The sequence below is a fragment of the Panthera tigris genome, chromosome D3 (genome assembly GCF_018350195.1).
Source record: "Panthera tigris isolate Pti1 chromosome D3, P.tigris_Pti1_mat1.1, whole genome shotgun sequence".
Taxonomy (NCBI): Eukaryota; Metazoa; Chordata; class Mammalia; order Carnivora; family Felidae; genus Panthera; species Panthera tigris.
Window position 1 is genome coordinate 22,912,841 of NC_056671.1, and position 20,887 is coordinate 22,933,727.

General features: G+C 57.0%; 1 protein-coding gene across 3 annotated transcripts; it reads left to right on the plus strand.

The window, feature by feature from the left end:
• Window positions 1-1,767: 1,767 nt before the first annotated feature.
• On the plus strand, window positions 1,768-6,931 carry OSM (oncostatin M). Of its 3 annotated transcripts, XM_015537675.2 has the most exons (4): window positions 1,768-3,980; window positions 4,957-5,027; window positions 5,511-5,644; window positions 6,280-6,931. In XM_015537675.2, the coding sequence occupies exons 1-4, from the start codon at window positions 3,787-3,789 to the stop codon at window positions 6,826-6,828; spliced, it is 948 nt and encodes a 315-aa protein (XP_015393161.2). In that variant the 5' UTR covers window positions 1,768-3,786; the 3' UTR covers window positions 6,829-6,931. The 3 variants fall into 3 exon arrangements, with proteins under 3 accessions (XP_015393161.2, XP_007082598.1, XP_042817967.1); XM_007082536.3 differs by lacking the exon at window positions 4,957-5,027 and having other exon boundaries at window positions 3,871-3,980; XM_042962033.1 differs by having other exon boundaries at window positions 3,898-5,027.
• The last annotated feature ends 13,956 nt before the right edge of the window (window positions 6,932-20,887 follow it).

The window sequence follows — 20,887 nt, forward strand, 5'->3', positions numbered from 1 at the left end:
TGGATATACCACAGCTTAAAAATCTGTTTTCTGTTGATGGACATTTGGATTGCTTCCACTTTGGGGCTATTGTGAATAAACGCTGCTATAAATATTTGTGTGCAAGTTCTGTATGCTTTCAAGTCTCTGGGGTGTGTATGTAGGCATGAAATAGTTCGGTGTATGACACCTCTTAATGTTTAATAGTTTGAAGTTCTGCCAGACAGCCTTCTGAAGCGGCTGCACCATTTTGCATTCCCACCAGCAGCCTGTGAGGGTTTTGGGTTTCTCCGTGTCCTCTCCAATACTTGTTATTGTCTGTCTTTGATTGTAGCCACCTAGTGGGTATGAAGAGGTGTCTCATTGCGGGTTTGATTTTGCATTTTCCTGATGGCTAACGATGATGAGCAGCTTTTTATGTATTTATTGGCCCTTTGTCTGTTTTGAAGAAATACCTATTCATTTCTCCTTTGCCCATTTTAAAATTGGGTTGTCTCTTGATTGTTAAATTGTGGCACTGCAGTCCACAGGGGAAACCGAGGCTCAGAAAGGGCCAAGCACACTGAGCTCATAAGCAAATTGAGACCGGTAACTGGATGGATCTCCACCTCCCACCCTAACAGGTCAGAGATCACTGTCTCTCTTCCCAGATGAATGGCCTCCTGCCTTCCATTTTGACCCACTCACAAAGGTCACCCCAGGTCTTTTTATTGCATTTAAAGCAGTAGAGCCCCACAGCCGGAGGGTGGGCCGGAAAGACATGGAAACAGCAGTTCTAAGGAACAAAGCTGGTCCTCTTTCCCCCTTCAAATCACGCGGACCTAGCTGACGTGGCCCGGGAAGAGGGGACAGCCCGGGCCTGTGGTCGGGGAGCCTATTTATACTGGCTGGGCCATGTTGCAAGCTTTTCCTGCTGGCGAGAGGGACGTCACTGGGTGCTGACCTCACCAGAAACGCTGACGCATCTTCCCCTCATGCTTTGCTCTGTTGACCAGCCGGGTCTCCTCACCTTGGGGCCACTCCCTGTCCTCCTACACATCACTGTCCCCTCCCACCGAGCTCTGGACACTCCCCCATCGTCCCCACTCCCTGCAGCCCTCCAACCATGCCCTCCACTTGCGAGCTGTTATAGGCTGAATTTTATCCCTTAAGTTTATATGTTAAAGACCTAACCCCACTGTACCTCAGAATGTGGTTGTATTTGGAGATAGGACCTTCAAAGAGGTAAGTTATAATGAGGTCATTGTGGGAGGGTGGGGCTAATACAATATGACCGGTGTCCGTATAAGAAGAGGAGATTAGGATAGACAGACAGAGGGCCACCATGTGAGGAGATGAGAAGGCAACCATCTACAAGTCAAGGAGAGAGGCTGCCAGATGAAATCCACCCTGCTGACACCTGGGTCTCAAGACTTAGGACGGCGCCAACATGCCTTCCTATTGTTTATGTCCTGCCATCTGTGCTCCTTTGTTACAGCAGTCTGCGCAAACTAATATAGAAGCCCTCTTTGCCTTTGGTGGCCTTTGTCCCTGGGGCCTGCACACTGAACCTCGGTTAGCTACGTGCTCAGAGCGTCGTCTTTTAGACTTGACAGCCCTGGTTTGAATGCCCCCTCCTCTTTTTTCTTTTTTTTTTTTTTTAAGTTTATTTATTTATTTTTTTAGAGAGAGAGAGAGAGGGAGAGCACACGTGAGCAAGTTGAGGAGGGGCAGAGAGAGAGAGAGAGAATCCAAAGCCAACTCAGCTGTCAGTGAGAGCCTGAGGCAGGGCTCGAGCCCACAAACTGCAGGATCATGACCTGAACCGAAGTTGGACGCTTAACTGACTGAGCCACCCAGGCGCTGCTGAATGTCCCCTCCTTTTAACTATTCCCACACAGGGTGACGCGGGGACGGGAAAGTAAAGGCATGTAGCTCTCCCCCGAGTGTGGAGGTTGGTCCGCAGTAGCTGAGAGGGGCAAGAGGCTCTCCTGCTGGATGTGGCTTTCCTGCTTGGAGCCAGGCCCCGAGCTTCTCGGTTTCCTCATTAAAAGGAGCCAAAGCATCCTTGCCTGGGTGCTCTCCCTCTCAGGGCTGTTGCAAGATGAGATCAAGGATGTGAAATGAAGAAGGATCCCAGCTTGGCTTGGGCCCCAGGAAATAGTCTTGCGGGGGTGGGCACAGAGATGAGGAATTTAGCAGAAGCGATGTTAAAAGGAGGAAAATCCAGAACTGGCCTTTGGGGGTGGCGCTGGTGGGTGTGGTAAACACCATGCTGGGGTGCCAGGGAGTGGGTGGGGGGTGACAAACAGCCTCCTGGGCATGGAGGTGTGTCTGGTTTTACCCACTACTGGATCCTTAGCACTTGGGAATGGCTGGCTCAGAGAAGGGCCAAATAAAAGTTTTTTGAATGAATAAACGAGTGATGTTAAGTGTATATACAGAGGAGAGAGCAGGTAGGAATAGCCTTGGTGGTCATGATGGGTGCTGGGGACATGGATGGACAGGAGGTTGTCTGACCCTCTTCCTTCCTGGCCACCTCAGCTCTCCTTGTTCAGGCTCCACGGGCCCAATGCTCTCCCCAGCTGGAGCAGCCCAGGTATCCCTGGCAGATTCCAGAGGCCCCGCCCTGGTTCCCAGCCTTCTGAGGCCCCCCTCCCCACCGGGCTCCTGAGGGTGCAGGCCACAGACCCCCTTCCAGGCCTGGTAGATATGCTGCGGGTGCCAGGCACGACCTGCAGGCCTGAGCCAGCCTTTCCGCCCCCTTGTCTGCCCTAGCCCAGGCCTCCTTCACCCTAGGCAAAGTAACAGGTAGACTAGAGAGGCGTGGTCTCCAGGGTTCCTTCACTCTGACGTCCAGAGGTCTGCGAGAAGCTGAGGACCAACCCACAATCACTATCTTTCAGAGAAAGTGAAACCTGGTCCCCAACCGTCACCACGGCGACTCCCCCACCCTGGCTTCCCCTCTGAGCTCACAGCTTCCCCATCTCCTCCGCCCCCCACACCATCCCTCAACAGCTAGTACTTGGAATTAGACTTTCAGCTTTCTTTTTTCCTTCAAAGGACTTTTGCCTTTTATGTCCATGACAGCAGCAGCTCTGTGAGCCTGAGCCAAGAAATACTGTTTGAACCCTCCTTTTACAGGTGGGGCCTCTGAGGCCCAGAGAGGTTAAATGACTTGCCTCTGGTCACACAGTATGTCAGCCCCCTTGAGCCCTAACCTCCTGTTTCTCTTGCTTTAAGCACCTGTTTTCCCACCAAAGACCCTGTCTGTAAAGAAAGAGCCTAGGTGTGGGCAATGGGCCTGGGATAAACAAGGTTGGTTGCAAGGGGTTTGCATGATGGGAGAAAGGAGATGGCTGGGAGCCCCACTGGGGGATGCAGGTCCTGGGGCCAGAACCACAATCTCGGGGCTGCCAGCCTGGGTCTGGCTCTGTGCCCAGAGCCCGGTGGTTTCCGCTCACAGATGTCCCAACAGCCTCAGCAGGAGGGCGGGAAGGGCACTCAAGAAGGAAGATGTCTCGCTCCCCTCAGTCCCAAACCACAGTGGCTGGTGAGGCTGATGGCTCCTGGGCCGAGCCTGGCCTGCGGGCCCTCTGAGGCCCCAGTTGGCACACTCTCCCCTCTATCCTGGGCACAGCTCCCTGCACATGGCTCGGACCCCCATGTTCCCTACTCGCCCCAGGAAGGCTGGGGCTGCGGTTTGCATCATCCTTGGGCGTGGGGCTGACCTCGAAGAACGAATTCGAAGAAAACAGGAGGAGGAGCAGGCATGCCACCGCACCCAGCGCCCATTGGCCGCCCGTGGAAACTTTGGTTTTTGGGGTCATGTTCCCAGAAGGCCTGCCCCTCCCCCCCCCACTCCCCACCCACCTCACGAGGTGTTGGCCAATCGCCCTGGCGGGCATAAAGTGGCTGCTAGCCCGCAGGGCTCCCAGCCAGGAGGTGTCACCCCCAGCAGGCGCCGGCCGGAGCTCGGGCACCCAGCATGCGGGCACAGCTTATGCGGAGGACGCTTCTCAGTAAGTACTTCCTTCCTCTCCACCAGTACCCACTTGCTGTGCCCCTGGGCACCAGCGGGGAGCAGAGGAACCTTCTGTCCTTTGGGAGCTGGAAAGGCTGGGCACCAGAAGGATGCTGAGAAGGGGGGAGAGCTGGGAGGTCAGGCAAAGCAAGTGGTCCACTGAGAACACAGCATCTTTACAAGGTAGAGAAGGACTATCCCCAGAAGGCTTCTAAGGGGGAGGTGATGTAGAGGCAGCTCTGGGAACAAGAGAGTGAGGGAAGGGGATAGATTGAGGGGAGAAGCCAGAGAAGCAGGGGGGAGGTGAGAGACGTGCTGGATAGAGGAGGAAGCTGCAGAAGCCAAGAGGAAAACAGTGTGATGTCTGGCGGGGTGGTGAGGCCTCCTTCTTGCCCTGATTCGCAGGGTCTGGAATGGATACACACATCCAGCCAGGCCCAGGGACCCTGGAACCCACACAATCACACAGCACACATAGCCACACCCACAGGGTGACGCACACACAGAGCCGTGTGATGTCATTCAGAGCCCTCAATCTCACCAACTTGGGAACCCCCACATGCAGCCTGGGCCCCCATGGTGGACAGGGCACAACGCTTATTCGTGGCCAGCTCCTTCCTTTCACCTCACACAGACCTGGACACATGCCCATGAAGACACCCTAGTCCCACGTGCATGTGGTGCTCACGCGGACTCCCCCGCCCAAGCCCAGCAGCAGATACCTGAGGAGGTGGCGAGGAGTGCCCTGTGGTCGCCATGCCTGGGTGGCCAGCCCCTCGTCCTTCCCCAGCAGCTGAACGGTTCTTAGGAAGGGAACATGGTGTCACTGCCTTCCGGGCCATTGCGCCACAGGCCCCTTCCGACCACATGGCTGCCGGTGCCTGGGGGGTGGGTGTGGGGAGGTTGGCCGGCAGTAACTATGCTCTTCCCACCCTGAACATTCTGGCTCATGGCGTATCTGGTGGGCCTGACAGATGTGGGACACGAAGGGAGAGAAGAGGAAGGTGCAAGAGGTCGAGGACAATGCTGGCCTTGTGTGACCTGGGTGAGCCCTTCTCCTTCAGTGCCTTGATTTTCCTGTCAGTAAAATGGGGGCTCTCTTGTTTGTACAGACATAGCTCAGGGCACCAGGCTGCTGCCAGGCTAAGCCCACCTGCAAGGAGGGCCAGGCTCTGTTATGGGGGGATCCGGAGGTCTTGCAGGCAGCAGCCCCACCTGGGCTGCTGTGTGTCAGATCCTGGGGTTGGGAAGATTGGCAAGTGCAGGAGGTCCAACTGGGTCCCAAAACCTCCTCTCAAAGGCCTGCATGGTGAAGTGCAGCCCTGTTTTGGATGCTGGGCAGTGCCTCACGGGGGAGGTGGTGGTGGCCCCAGCAGGTGCTCCTGTGCACACATGGTGCCCAGCCCCACCCGTGATGGCACGAAGCCTGAGACGATGGGCTGTGCCCTCTAAGGCCCTCTTAGGTTCCCTCCCCTCTGAAAGCCGCCCGCCTCCCCAAGTCAGGTGACACCCCCCTTCTCTGCCCCAGGTCTGGTCCTCGGACTCCTGTTCCTGAGTACGCCGGCCATGGGCAGCTGTTTGGACAACTACCAAGAGCTCCTTGGGCAGCTCCAGAAGCAGGCGGACTTCATGCAGCACACCAGCATGCTCCTGGACCACTATGTGAGCGCCTGGCCCCTGGTGGCATCTGAGTTTCAGAGAATAGTAGGCCTAGGGCAGCAGTGAGCCCAGAGAAGATGAGACCCGACTCCCATTCACCCCTACTCGATATGGGGCAGGTGGGGAAACCAAGTCCCTGTGTCATTCCGGGGACACATCGAACACTCCAGGCCTTGGAGTGTTCCACTCCTTGGCACTTCACTCCTCTGAAATGCCAAGGAGACATTACAGCTTTCCCAGCTCAGTGGGCCGGAGTGAAAACCTCAGCTCCATTGTATACCTACCCATGTGCCCTGCTCTAGGCCTCAGAGATGTAACAGTGAACAAAACAGGGTTCCATCCTCCTAAAAAAGCTCAAGGTTACCCACCCACCCCCACTCAAACTCTGCACACCACAATCACCGCCTGTGCAGTCACCTCAACCCGCCAGCCCCCCAACATCCTTCTGTCCTGTCTGCAGTGATGGGAGAGTCCTTGCTCCTCCCTGGCCTCAGTTTCTGATCTGTACGATGGGAGGATTGGATGGGATACATGAGGTTGAGCATTTCAAGGCTGACCAGAGCAGAATTGTGTGTGTGTGTGTGTGTGTGTGTGGTGGGGGCTCTAGCACTCACCCTCTGATTCTCCTTTCCCTCCAGATCAGCATCCAAGGCCTGGACAAGGATGGTCTGAAGGAGCACTGTCAGGAGCGCCCCGGGGTCTTCCCCAGCAAAGATGCCCTGCAGCGGCTCAGCAGGCAGGAATTTCTGCAGATCCTTAACAACACACTGGGCCACGTTCTGCACAGACTGAGAACTTTACAGAAGGACATCCCCAAAGCCCAGGACTTAGAGAAGCTAAATATAGCAAAGTTAAACATTCGCGGGTTCAAGAACAATATCCACTGCATGGCCCAGCTGCTTCCAGGCTCCTTGGAGAAGACTGAGCCCACTCCGACAGGCCCAGGGGCTTCTCCATCACCCACCCCCATCTCAGACGCCTTTCAGCGCAGGCTGGAGGGCTGCAGGTTCCTGCATGGCTACCACCGCTTCATGCACTCAGTGGGTCAGGTATTCCGAGAGTGGGGGCAGAGCCCGAGTCGGAGCCGGAGACACAGCCCCCGCCGGGGCCTGCGGAAGGGGACCCACAGGACGCATCTCTCCAGCAGGAACAAAAGACTCATGCCCAGAGGGTGGCTGCCCCGGTAGCCTTAGGGGTACCCCTGGCAGATAAAAGACTCACAGGTATTCTGTAGGATGGCCCATCCCCGCTGGCCTCCAAACCTGCTCTCCTCTGTCCCCCCCCCCCCCCCCCCCCGTCAGAAGCGCACTTTAAGGGGTGGGAGCCAAGCAGGCCCCTCTACCTCCTCCAGGCGGGGAGGGGAGGGTCAGGCCATTGAACCCCCAGCCCTGAGTTCCCCAGTCTCGGTGGGATGGCCAGGTCAGGCCACGCGGGGCTAACTTTCCATTGATTCAGGGGTCTGATGACACAGGCTGACTCATGGCCAGACTGACTGCCCCCCCTGCTCTGCTCCCCAGAGGCCTGTCGGCCCTTCCCTCTCATGACTTGCAGGGCTGTTGACCCCAGACTTCCTCCTTTCCATGGAGGCATGGTTCCGAGGGGGAGGTCAGGGCCTGAGCTGGCCTCTTATGCCTCATTGCCAGTCTCAGGCCAGACACCTGGACATCTGGGTGACCTCATTTTAGGCAGCTGTGACACAGGCAGAGTGTCCTAGAAGAAGTGCTGATCGGGGTAGGGTGTCTAAAAGTGGGGCTCAAGTGCCCTCTCACTGTGTAGCCTCGGGAAGACCACCTTACCTCTCTGGACTTCAGTTTTCTTTTTGTGATTCAAGAGGGTTGGGACCGTGTAAAGCCCTCTCTGCTTGCCAGTAGCTGGGATTCTATGACATACAGTGGATGTCAAATGCAGTGCAAATGGACATGGAGTAAAGACCTAGTGTCTGGAAGTACCCAGTATTGGGTCCTGGCTGCTGGCTCCTCCCCCTGGTGGTGCATCATGAAATTTTCTCATGCTGAAGCGAGGGAGTCCCAGAAGCTGCTGGGCCAATTCTTTGCAGGGATATGATTAATTTATCGATTTTTATCAGTTTTTATCTGTTTCCTATTTATAAGGCTTATTTATGATATGTATTTAATGTTAATATTGTGCCAACATATATTTAAAACTTGCCTGGTTTCTAAAGTCCCTGTGTCTCTCTGTTGCCTTGTGGGAAAGAATTTGAGGGAATCTAGCCTCTTGGAGGAAGGCGGGGGGGGCCCTTACCATGGGGGTGTCTCAAACAGGGCGTTTATTGTGTCTGAATGTGACTCCCTTGAGATGCTAGGGACTAGAGGGTTTGGGAGCAAGAGAGGAGGGAGGAAAGCTGGAATGTGTGGGCCCCTGTAGGTGTGTGACTGGGGGGTACGTGTGCTTATGCGTGTTACGTGAAATAGACAAGATAGTAACAGACCCTGCCTCAGACATGGCCTGTGACCTGCTGTGCGCTTGAACCTGTTTCTTGAAGGGCTTCCGGCAGGACTCTCTGCAATAGATAAGATCCACTTTGCAGATAAGAAGACTGAGTCTCAGGGAGACTGAGTTACCTGCCCATGTCCTCAGAACACGTTTTCTGGGAGGGCGGACACATGCTGAATTCAGGTCTGTTAGATGCCAGAGCATCTTCTGTTACTCTTCAATCTCTGTAACTTGGCCAGCAATGTCATGAGTCCCTAAGGGCACAGAGCTCCCAGGCTAGGGGGCAGACAGGCAACAGACATGCAGAAGAACCAACTCAGGAATTGGGGTATGAGCTCTGCAAAATGAAATCGGGTGATGTAATAGAGTGAGAACCTCAGGCAACAGGCATGGCCCTGGGAGAGGTGAAGCCTCTCCATCCACTCTGAAATCTGAATGCCACAGGAGACAGGGTGGGCCCCCAGGTGGCAGAAACAGCTAGGGCAAAGGCTCCAAGCATTCCAGGATCAGCATATAGTGAGCCAGGGGCGTCACTGGTTTATATCAAAAAGGCCTGGAAAAGGGAAGCATCTTGCTCAAGATCACAGAGGGAACTCCAGCACAGAACTCCGGACCCTGACTCCCAACCAACAGTCTTCCCAGCAATGCCCAGTGTGTTCCAGGTGACCTACCAAGTCCCTAATAAGAGCTTTCCACCGTCTCCCACTGGGCTCTCCCTTGCTCTTGAGGATCCGCCACACAGGCCACCTTTTGGCTCTTGATATGCCCAGGGCTCCGTCCTACCATGAGGCCTCTGCTTATGCTGTTCCCTCTGTCTGGAACACCGTTCCCTGTCATTTTGCTCAGTGCATCTTCAGCTATTCTTCCCTACCACGCATGGTCTGGGTCCAGCAACTTGGTTATTTGTCCTTGTAAAGCTGTCCTCTTGGGAGGCTCTTGCCTGCTGTGGTGCTTTACCATCTCCCTCCCACACTAGCCTAGAGCTGCCAAGGATGTGGAGACAGCAGCTGCTTCCCTTTGCTCCGCCTCAGCACCCGGCACAGGGCCTGCACCCAGTAGGAGCTCAGTGAGCAGCATGCCAGAGAGGCTGGCTTGGGTGGTACCATCCCGGTGCCACCAACGGCAGGGGGCCGGGCCTCTCTCTTTTGTGCCCTGCCCGGCATAGGGGTGGGGGGGGGGCACTTTCCTCAGGCTGAGTTGCTGGGAAGCTGTGGGTGGGAGGTGGCAGACGCCGAAAGCCAGGCATGCTCAGGTTCTCGGAGAGGAAGGGGAGCTGGCGCTGCGGCAGGTGTGCGGTTGCCCACGGAGTGAGCAGAGGTTGGTCTGTGGAGGAAGAGCTGGGAAGCCCAGGGTGGCTGCCCCCTACCCCTGCCTGGGCCCCTTGCCAACCCCTTACTCTGTGGATAAGCCTAAGGAGAGGTGTCTGACTTAGAGCTGGAACAGCACCCACTCCGTAGGAAGCAGATCAGGGAGCTCCAGAATCTGGGGAGGGAGTTTCAGGGGTCCCACCTTTGAGGACTTGTCACCTCTATGTCATACCCTGATGAGACCACAGCTGCAGGTGCCCCCAAACTGCCATCTCCAGTCTGGTGCTCTCCCAAGCCTACAGACTCGACTTCTAGGAACCTCTGCCAGGAGCCCTGTGCCAAAGGTCTCAGGGCCAAAGTCACCTCCACCCCACACCTGATTTCTGCTTCCTATTTGCCCCCACAGAGGTTCCAGAGCCCCAGTCCTCACCGTCACCTCTCTCAGCTTCTCCCCTGTCCGTTGATCACAAGGTCCCTCGATCTCTCCCACATCCCATCTCTGGCACATGCCTCCTGCTCTCCCAACAGCCAGCCAGGTCCCGGCTCCCTGGACACGGTCAAAAATGTCACTGCCACCATATCTTCTGCTCCCAAACCTTCAGAGACTCCTTCCTGTCCTACTGCTGTGGTACCAATTCCAAACCCCTCATCGTAACATGCCAGGCCCCTGTTCTCATGCCAGGCCAGCTTTGCCCACTCATGTCTGTGTTCGAGCCATGCTTTGCTGTCTCCCTAACCCATATAGGCATCCTGACCTCCCTGAAGCCTGGACTTCCCCCCTCCATTCCCAGCCTCAGCCTCCTACCCTTCTGCCCTGAGCCCCAGTTCGAATTCCCCCTCCTCCTTGATTCCCCCATCCAGAAGGGTTTATGGGGCTTCCCTGGGGGCCACAGGTGGCCTACAGAGAGCCTGCAGGGTGACATTTCTAGAATCTGCATCTCAAGTCAGAATAAGCTTTCTCTGATGGTGAGACTGGGGTTCCCACAATCATTGTTGTGACAGGCAGTGGGGTGGGGGCCCAAATGATGCTTTTGTGCCACAGAAGGAGCTGATCCTATACAGGCACATTTTCCTGGAGTGGTGATACCCTGTGGGCCCACAGTGTATGCTTCGTCTCCAGTGGTTATGTGAAGGGACAAAGGCTCAGGAAGATAAAGGGGTCCTGGCCTTGCTGCAGGCATCAGCTTGAAGCCAGATTTTCTTCTTCTTTTTCAAGGTTTTCAAAGTGACAGACCTTCAGTCAACTACATGTAACACACAGGATGGAAAGTTCCCCAGGACAGGGGTCCCAGAGGGCAGGGACACTGCTGGAAAAAGGTGGGGATGGGGTGCACTTACTACCTACCCACAAAACAAACACAGCTTGCAAACGGCAGAGCCGGGTTTTTCGCCTCCATGGCCTTCACTGTCCACCACTACTAATGCGATTTTTTTCCTCCTCTTTCTCGAAGGATGAGAAAATACTTGAGAGTTAAATAAAATGAGTTCAACCCCCAGTCACCCTGCCCTCAAAGCCGTGTGACCTCCTGGGTTGAGCCTCAGCTTTCCCCTTTGTACAATGGGCTGAACTGGCCCACCGCCCTGGCTGTGACAGATTTCCCAGGAGACCACACAAATACTGCACTATTTCAGCATTATTGTAAGCGGTTACTGAGCAGGTGCACAAGCAACGTTCTCTGTATTTTCTCTCTCTCATTCTCCCTTTTTCCTTATTGCTCTCTTCATGGCTTTTCTCTCTGTGCCCCTGTCCCCCTGCACCCCCTACCCTCCACACCAGGCCTGGGACCCAGAGTGCACACAGACCACCTTTTCCATGCTGAGGCAAGGCTCACAGTCCATGGTCAGCGTTGGAGAGGCCTTCCACTTGGCCAGCCCCACTCCCTGCTTCCTGGGGCGGCCCCAAGGGCTGGGCTCTGCTCCCTGGCTCGGGGAGGGGCGAAGGTCTCCCAGGGAGGTGGGTTGGGCAGGTGGGGCCCTGGAGCCTGTGGAGGAGGGCCAACCAGACGGGCCAGGTGACTCTGGGGTTCTGAGGTGGGTGTCCGGAAAGCGTGTGGTGGCTTGGTGGGGGGGGCACTGTGTCCAGGGGGACAGCTGCGGCCCTGTGACTCTTCTGGGGACAGGGACAAGGGGCATGGCCCTGGTGCACACGGCTTGTGGCAGGTCTGAGTCAAAACACCTAAGGCCGACCCCGGCCGGTCATGCGGAGGGCTGCTCAGTCATCGCCTTATGCTGGCCTGGGTCACCCAGGCAGGCTGGGTGCGGCCCAGTCAGTTGTGACTCAGGTCCCAGCGGCCTTGCCACGCAGCACTGGGTAGGGGCATTGGGCACAGGGTCGCCCCCTCCCCAGCCCCAGCCGCAGCCCCACTTTTCCCCCTTGGCCACCCTGAAGATCCTGCCCCTGTTAGGCACAGTCTGGCCAGGGGCCTGGGGTTCTCTGCCCCTGTTGCACCCAGCCCTTCAGCCAGGGGGTGGGGTGGAAGTGGGGGGAGCCTCAGGGCCACGCGGCACTTGACGGGAAGTCAAGTGGGGGGCAGTGTGAGGAGCTGTCTCCAGAGAAGATTCAGCAAGAGAGGGAAGCAGAGGAGGCCTGGCCCTGAAGTCGATGGTGTCCCATTGAAGACCTGGAAAACACCTGTGAGACTCCAGAGGGTCCTGCGCAAGAACAGACCACGGTAGGCTTCCCTCACAGGGCAGGGCTGGGACCGGGGGGGGGGGTGGTGGGGGGTGGGGGTGGTTAGATGCCAGCACCCAAATCTATCCTCAGCACCAGCAAATCCTCCAGTGTTTGGGGGGGGGGGTACCTGGTGTCCCGCACAGTTCTCCGAGCCTCAGTCTTCCCAGCTGTGTAACAGGCGTGGGAAGACATTCCCTGCCCATCTCACCAAAGATGTTGAGGTAAAGTGGATAGATCGGATGCTAGATTCGAAAGTGTTATGGGTCACTAAAGGTTAAAGATCACAGAAGAGTGGAGGAGAGACAACTGGATGGGGAGGCCAGAATCCTGGTTTTATGTGATCCCAGAGGGTCACCTCTCTTCAGGGTATTGATTCCTGGATTCCCAAGGGACCCTCAAGTTCCCTTTACCCCAAAGAAGTAGAGGGTTCTGAGGCCATGGCAGCCTGGTTTTTCCTCAGATGGAGATGTGGCAGGCAGAGGGTCCCTGTCTCTTTAGAAGGGGCTGTGGTGGGTCATGGGGTGGATCCTGCCTGCCTATGCGTTGGGGAGAAGGGCAAAGCGAAGTCCCTCACTGGAGGCTCTGGGGTGTGTCAGTCAAGGTCACGGCTCCTACACTTTTGACCTTGTCAAGCACAGGGCTCGACCACTCTGCTTTGTTCACTCTGTAAGATGGGCCTAATTGTGGAAGCACCAGCTTGGTGAGGAAAAAGGAAAAACACAACTGAAGTCTGTGCAGAGCTCTGCACCAGAGGAGAGGGCACCTTGGCACAAATAACCTGAGAAGGGGCTGGACCCCAATCTTGCCATCAGCAGTTCCTGACTGTGGAGAAGCTTCCGGGATGGCGGGGACATTGTCCCCAGAGCCTGTCCTACGTGAACTAGGTGGTTCTGGGGCCCGAGGTGGGTGGGAAGGGGCGGTGGTGTCCCCAACTCCCTCCTTCCAGATCTCCAGCTGGATCCAGGCCCTCTGCCCCACCCCAGCCCACTGAGTGTGGTCATTGGCGCCCCCTTGCGGCCGGTACTCGGGGCTCTCCTCTTCTCTTCCTCACGTAGGTGCTGGGCCAGGCCAAGGTTCGCCCAGGACCCACAAGCGTGTGTCCTCTTCCCCGGTCTTGGCCAAGGGCCTCTGCTTACCCTCCATTCGGTGCCTCAGGCATCTCCGCCCACTTCCTCAATCCCCCCTCCCAATTACCGCCCTGCCCAGCCCTGGGGGAGGCACCGGCGCGAGAAACGCCATCCCGGGGCTTTGCCAAGGCGGCTGCTGCTGACTGGGCAGTGGGGGGCGCTGCAGCCCGCGGCTTGGAGCGGACCTAAGTGGCTGGGCGGAGGAGAACGCAGGGCTCCGAGTCAGGGACCTAGCTCTCAACCTTGCAGGGCCCAGCTTTCCAGGGCACCTGGAAGACTTTCTCTGTCCTCCACCACCAGACCCCAAAGTCCACATCTTGAAAAGCCGTTTCTGGATCCTTTGAGACTGATGGCCTTCTCTAGAACTGTTTTACAGCTGAGGAAGCTGAGACTCCAAGAAGCTTCCTTCTGGAATTCTCACAACCGAAGGGGACTAAAACTCAGGGTTCCCAACTCTGTCTGAGAGTCCAAGTGAGGCAAACCACACACATGCTGTTGGGGGATGTGCCACTAATTTGCTATGTGGCCTGTGGCCTTGGAAGAGTGACTTCCCTTCTCTGGGTCCCACCTGTGGAATTTTAACAGCTAGGTTAGTATCTATAACTTAGGCCCACCTTCCAGAGGGTGTTGCTACCCTCACCGGTTGACGATGTTCCATCCCATTTTGTAGATGTTGGAGGTCTGAGAGATGAGGGCCCCTGTCTGAGGGCCACAGCTCTTAAGTGTCAAAGCTCTGACTGGACCTGAGGTCTGGCCAGTTGCTGAGCCCACCTAGTTCTCCCCCACCCCTCAGTCTCATCTTCCCAAACTTTTCCCTTTACAAGTGGGGACACCGAGGCCAAGAGAGGCCATGATGGTCTCTAAGTTCCCTCCTCCTCCTCAGACCTCTTGGGAGAAGTGGGCTTTCAGAAGAGAGTCTAAGGATGGGGAACTATAGGCCACCATCCTCCTTCTGTGAGGGTCCCCTTCTGGCCACCTGCTGGCCAGAGTGCACGTGGAAGCTCCTGGCTGCGGAGGGGCTGGCAGGGATACTGGCTCTCCCAACTGCCCACTCTGATCCCGGGGCAGGCCTGGTCCCACCCAGAAAGGGAGGAAACGGAAACAGGGTCCTGGGGTGGGGCTGGGGTGGAAGGGGCCCTGCTGGGCAGGAGATCAGAGCAGGATTGTGTCATGGAGTCCTGTGGCTGATAAGCAGCTGAGTGACCGGCCCAAGCAGAAGGAGGGGCTCCCTCGAGACGACACATCCCAGGGACCCCCATGGCCCCTGTGGCCAGTGGGCCCTGCCCGGCTTGCAGGCCACATCTGCCATCCTGGGTCCTGTTGTGGGGAGGCTGTGGGGGTGTGGGGGAGAACCGGCTCCATCACACTCTGTGTGGCCTGGGGCAAACATTCAGCTCTCTGAGCCTCAGTTTCCATGTCTGTGAAACAGGATTAAAATGCCTCCTTTGGAGGTGCCGACTAGGACTGAAGTCAATAGGGGGCTTTAGGAAGCACTTTGTAATGCTTGCTTTGGGGGATGTTAATTGGGACAGAGGCCCACGGTGGCCTTTGGGGTTTGAAGTGTGCCAGCCATGTGCCCCAGAAAGGGTGGGAAGCAGGGCTGGAGTGGCCCACAGGTGCAGGGTTTGTGGGAGACAGGCATCATATCCAGATTGCCTGAGGGAGGCAGGGGGAGGCCTGGCCTTCTCCTTGCTCCCCAGGAGCTGCTCCCCTACCTGGTCCTGTCCCTCCCCTGACTTCAGGGAACTCATCTTTTCTTCTCTTCCCAGGGAAGAGAATGGTCCAACCCTGACTGGGCCTCGTTCCCTCCATCATCCCCACCCACTGGGAGGGGGCCACTCTGCTCTTTCCATCTTATCACCTCCCACCCACCGTCCTCAGAACATTTCCTCAATCCCTGCAGGCACTGAGGGACAGTTTGGAGAGAGGGCCTGACTGCCTCCCTGACATCATCTCTGGGGTCGGGTTGGGTGGCTCCAGTGAGCTTGACTCGGGAGGGAGCCTGGGCCCCACCTCTGGCTGGCCAGTTTCAGGCTGAATGGGTCCACAGGGCTGCTTCCTGTTCTGTTTATTGCCTCTGAGTTCAGGAAATCATTGAGTGAAACATCCTCCTCCCCCCACCCTCCCCCACCCCCCCCCACCCCCGGCCCTATGATTATTTAATAGGAGCCGAGCTGTGGTCTCTCTCTTTTGGAAAATCCAGTGGGAGAAGGAAGCTGTCAGCTCAACTCTGACATCAGCTTTGTCCCTGTGCCAAGAGTCAGGGTGGCCAGGGCAGGGGGGGCCTGGGGCAGGGTGGGGAGGAAACCAGCTGCTGGTGGCCCCCGTGACGTGAGGCTGCCACACGGTTCCCAGGGGCGGGAGCTGGAGGGTGAGGGGTAGGGATTTTGGAGACACACTCAGGACACACACACACACACACACACACACACATGGTCATGCCTCCCCGCTTGTGACAGAGACCCCCTGCCACGCACAGACTCACACAGACACAAGGTCAGATGCATACGTGTACAGGATTCACGCACACAGTCACTTACACATCCACACAGTTACACAGAGGACTCACAAGGTCAGCTGGAGATGTGCATGCTTCAGCTCTCTCCCACAAGCAAACAGACCAGCACAGGCACACGCATGCACATTTATAGGGTCAGACATGGCTGAACACAGATGTGCAGACACACAAAGGCCCTTGCTACACTCACGTTGGAGAGCCCATTCAGACCCAGACAGACAGACCCATGGGATGCCCGGCAGGCACTCCCAGACACGGATTTAGCCTCTGGGTTGTAGGCTACCCTGCTCCAGCCACCGCCTTTGGTGAGGATGAAGGGCTCCTGTGGATGAGTGAGGAAAGGCCCATGACTGTCCTCACCCCACCCAGGTGGGGCAGGTTGGGGTGGGGAGCTGGGGGTCTGAGGCTACGGAAGGGAGTGGACAGTGGGAGGTTGGGGCCCAGGAGGGCCTTTGTCCCACACAAGGTGATGACAGGCCTCCACCCCACACCAGGAGCACCCGCCCCACCCCGCCCCGCCCCACCTGCAGCGCTTCCCGTCCATTCCTGAGCTGGAAGGGATGGCGGATGACATAGAAGTCATGAGTCCCATGCTGCCAACCGCTGAGCGACCTTGAGCAAGTCACTCCTCAGCCCCTCAGGGCCTGGCTTTCATCATCGATACCAGTGGCTTACAAACGTTGTTGACCGCGACCCACAGTTACAAACACATTGCACCTTGCAACCAGAAGATGATGCGCACGCTGACACATACAGACAACGGGGAAAAAAAGTTTTGTGGAACGGTGCTTGCCCTCGCTCAGGGCGATGCCCGGTGATTTTGCCATTCCATTTCCGTTTTGAAAGCGCTGCGGCAAGCCTTCCAAATTGAATCCATGGGCTGCTAAGAGGCCACTGAAACCTATAGCATGATAGAAAGTATTGCTCTCGACATGTTCCTGCTACAGTCTCGAGCTAGTTGCAGACTCAGGGAGAGCCCGGAGGAGGGCAAAGTGTTTACAGAGGGTATGCTGAAGAATGAAGAGAGAGGTGGGCAACCCATTCTAAAGATGGAGATGCTGAGGGCAGACCCCGGAGTGGAACCAGACTTCCTGCAACAACATGGGCCTTGGAGGCAGGCTCCTGACCCTGCTGGTGATGGGATCAGGGCTCTGTGGGCTGCTGCTTCCCTTGCAACTTTTATCAGAATTGAAGAAAAAATGCAGTCACTCTGATTCACCTCCAGGGGGGTGATTCCTGACGCAGAACCAGTCGGGAAATGTCCGGATGATGATGGGGGCAGTTGGAAGCAGGCCAGGATGGCTTCGGGCCTGTGCTTGGCCCTGAGGGGTATAGTTGGTCCCTGCCAGAGATGTGATGGGGTGAGGGTGAGAAAGAGCAGACTATATGCCCAGAGCCTGGGCCTCAAGAGTCCTAACAACAGCTGGGCTCTCTAGAATGCTGAGGTGGGAAGTATTACTTATTCCCCTGCTGAGGTTCTGGAAAGCTGCCTGTCCCCCCAGGACCCATGCCATGCTCTGTGTACTGACCCAGGGGCCCTCTCTGGCCTAACTCTCTGACCCAAACCCCTGACTCAAGCTGGGGTTTGAGCCCCTCCTGTGACCACTCAGATCTCTGGTTAGAATGACCATCACGTGTTAGGCACTTTATCTGTGTTTCCCACTTAACATCCTCACGACAGCATTATAGGATTCCCTACTTCCAGAGGGAAAATCACGGCTCAGAGAAAGGAAGCCGGTTGCCCCAGGTCACACAGCTGGTAGGTGGTGTGGGTAGGATTTGAACCCAGGTTTGCCTGGCTCTAAGCCACACCTTTACCCATGGGCACCACCACCAGCGTAGTCCTGGCTGTCCCGAGCTTGACTTGCAAGACAGAGCCCTGGGCCACAGGAAAGTCCACAAGGGCATGTGGATGGTTTCGTGGTACTGCGGGCTGCCGGCTGGGGCCACAGGTGTAGCTACACTTTCACTTCTCAAGTGTTGAATAATGAGGTGCTTTTCCCTTTTTGGACAGGACACCCAACTTCCAGCGCTGTGCCAGGAATTCCTGAGCTGCTCCTGTCTACTCTGGCTGCCCCTCACTTGCCCTAGTCCTGGACCACAGCCTCTGACCCCCACCTTCCTCCCCGGGGCCCATCTGACTCCCCTGAGCTCATTTCCCAAATGGGAACATCAAGGCACGGGGCTGGGCAAAGCTGGTGGCTAAGAGCAGCTGCTGGTTGGTTTTTCAGAGAACTGAGATCTTAGCTGGGCACAGGGGAGGGGATGGTGAAGGAAGGAGGGGGCTGGCCTGGGCAGTGGGGGTTGCCCGGAGCACTGTTTCTGGGTCACTGGTCTTGGGGAATTCCCCGATGCCCAGAGAGCTGCTTACCTGGTGAGTAACCGCTACTGGCTGCCCACACAGGATGCCTGACTGTGAGGGTACCTCCCAGCCACCCCCCTGCCGATGGCCACTGCCACACTGCCCTCTCCCCTGAGTGCCCCGAGGCCCAGGAAAGAGACAGACAGACAGGCAGGGGGCTGGCCCCCGCCCCCGCATCCCCCCCTGGGGCTCCGCAGGGGGCGGCTGGTGATTCAAGCCCCTCTGAGCTGAGCTATGTCTCCTTCCTTCTCAGATGGGGCCTGGGGGTGAATCAGTTCCTGGGGGCGGTGAGCCCGGGGTCAGCTGCTGTCCTCAGCTCAGGCCTGGGGTGGGGGTGGTCAGGGGCCAGGAGGGGACAAGGGGGGAGTGAGCGGACTGCCATGCCATCCCCCCCCATGTAAGCTGTCTGATCTCCCCGGGGTGTCCCTCAAGGGTCTGTAAGGGTGTCCTGCCTCCATTATCCTCTCAGCTTTTCTCCCTCAGCCCTGGAGTGTGCCCATTTTCCTCATTTGTAAAATGGGGACAAAACCCCCTACCTCATGGGTGAGGTAAGGATCCTCACCTGGTAGGAATCAATGCTGACATATAGAGGGCTTGCTGGGTGCCCAGAACTGTGCTGAGCCCTGACACCTCACGGCGAACCCACAGCGTAGGTACCATTATTCCCATTTTATTGATGGAGAAACTGAGGCCCCAGGGTGCTCACTTCTCCAAAGTCACCCAGCTCATAACTGGCAAAGCCAAACCTCCAACCTGGCTCTGACTGAGGCCAAAGTCCACGCTTCAAACCACGAAGCTCCACAACGTCTCTCCACGAGACATTTGGCACAGAGAGCTTTTGGAAATTGTGAAATGCATTTAAAAGCTACTTAGCATCTATTCTGGTATAACCCTAAGCCAGATGCTGTCAAGAGTACAAATGAGTACCAGACCCCATCCAAGCCCTCAAAGAGCAAGGAATAAGACTTGTCTCCACTTGAAAGGAGAGCAGGCAGGATGAGGCAGACTCGAGCCGGTCTGGGCCGTGTGCAGGGGAGACATCCTGGAAGAAGTGGCCTATGTGTTCCTCATCAACCTTTGCTTTCCTCAGAGTGGGAGGTGCTTCTGGCATCACCGTGGCCTGCAAGCCAGAGACCTGGGTTCCAGACCCTGCTGTATTGTCTCTGCATGGCCCTGGGCAAGTGCCTTGACTTCTCCAAGCCTCAGTTTCCCCATCTGAAAAATAAAACACTTGTGACTTTCTAGGAGAGGCTTATGGATGGAGGGTAAGAATCAGCAGAAAAGGAGGCCTGGATGGCCACATGCAGCAGACTGTGTTGGACAGAAAGAGACCTGAGGGGCCCAGGGAAGGTAGACACATGGGCTTACTTCCTGGAGAGGAGATGAGCAAGTGGCTGGCACAGCCACCTGGAGACAGCACCCTGGGGCCTTGACCTGGCAGTGCCCTGCCCAGGCGGAGAAGGGTCCCATGTGGACCCTTCCTGTCCCCCTCACTCTGAGGCAGGTCAAATCCCCAGCAGGCCAGGGTGCAGGAGCAGGACAGGCTGGGGATGAAGTCACAGCTGGAAGGGGCTGAGCTGGGGCTGCCACTCCAGGGTGGGGCCTGGGGTCACGACCCTGGGAGCATGCAGCCAAGAAGGGAGGATGCCTTCCGTGAGGAAGCCGAGGGGAAAACACACACACACACACACACACACACACACACACACAGTGTAGAGAGGGAGGGAAGAAAACAAACTCCAGGAGACCAAAGCTGGCCTGGAGCGCGGTCTGGGCGGCCGATTCCTGGGGACCGAGGCCACGTTGCAGGCAGCTCACAGCCTGGCGGCTCCAAGACCCTGCCCAAGCTTCCCCCCAGAGGCCGGTGCAGGTGGTGCCTGGACATGGACAGGAAAGGGAGGCTGGGCCTGGGGTGCCAAGGGGCCCACAGCTCTTGGGGAGCATGGACCAAGTCAGGTACCGTGAGAGGGGAAACTGAGGCATGGGAAGGGAGCCGGTTGGGGAGGGAGTTAAATATCTTCTAGACTCTGCCCCCACTTCCTGTTTCCTGTGGGGTGGGGCTGAGATTACATGGTGACTGGGGGTGGATTGTCGGGCTGGCGCGGGACCTGGGGAGCCAGAAGACAGTACGAGGACCCGGACACTCAGAAGGATGCAGGGAAGAGACAGGGGCAGGAGAGTGGCAGCACAGGGTCGCAGCCTCTAGGAAAATCAGGGCACCTAGTGAGAGTCTCAGGTAGGGGAACAAGGGGATCCATAGATGGGGCCACGGTGGGGCCTTGGTCAAATGGATTTGGGGTCCACATCAGAAGCACCAGGCTGAGTCAGGTGACAGGGGTCCAGGAGATGTGGCTTTAGGACTGGAGGCTGATGCAGCGTTCATGTTGATGTGCTCTGTGTTCATGTCAGGCCCTCATGCGGGAGAGTAGAGGAGTGCCGTTGGGGTCGTCCGAGCTAGGCTGGGGTAGGTGGGCCTCCTGGGGGCCTATGCCCACCCCACAGTAGGTGCATGGGAGGAGCAAGTGCCAGGTGGGGTCTTCTATGGCCCTCCAAGGAAGAGACCAGGGGGAAGGTAGGGAAGAGGAAGGAGAGCCAGTCTGGACTCTACCAGCCTCCTTCCTGCTGGGAAGTGCCAGCTGGGATGGGCAGTTTTATCACCCCACATCCCAGGCCCTGCTGGGAGAGCATGAGGGAAGTGAGCCTGGAGAGGGCAGGGTGTGTGTGGGGGCAGGGGGACCGACCGCAGCAGGCACGAGGGCTCGTCCTGGCATGATGAGGGAGGAACGCGTGGCTGGGCAGGTCCG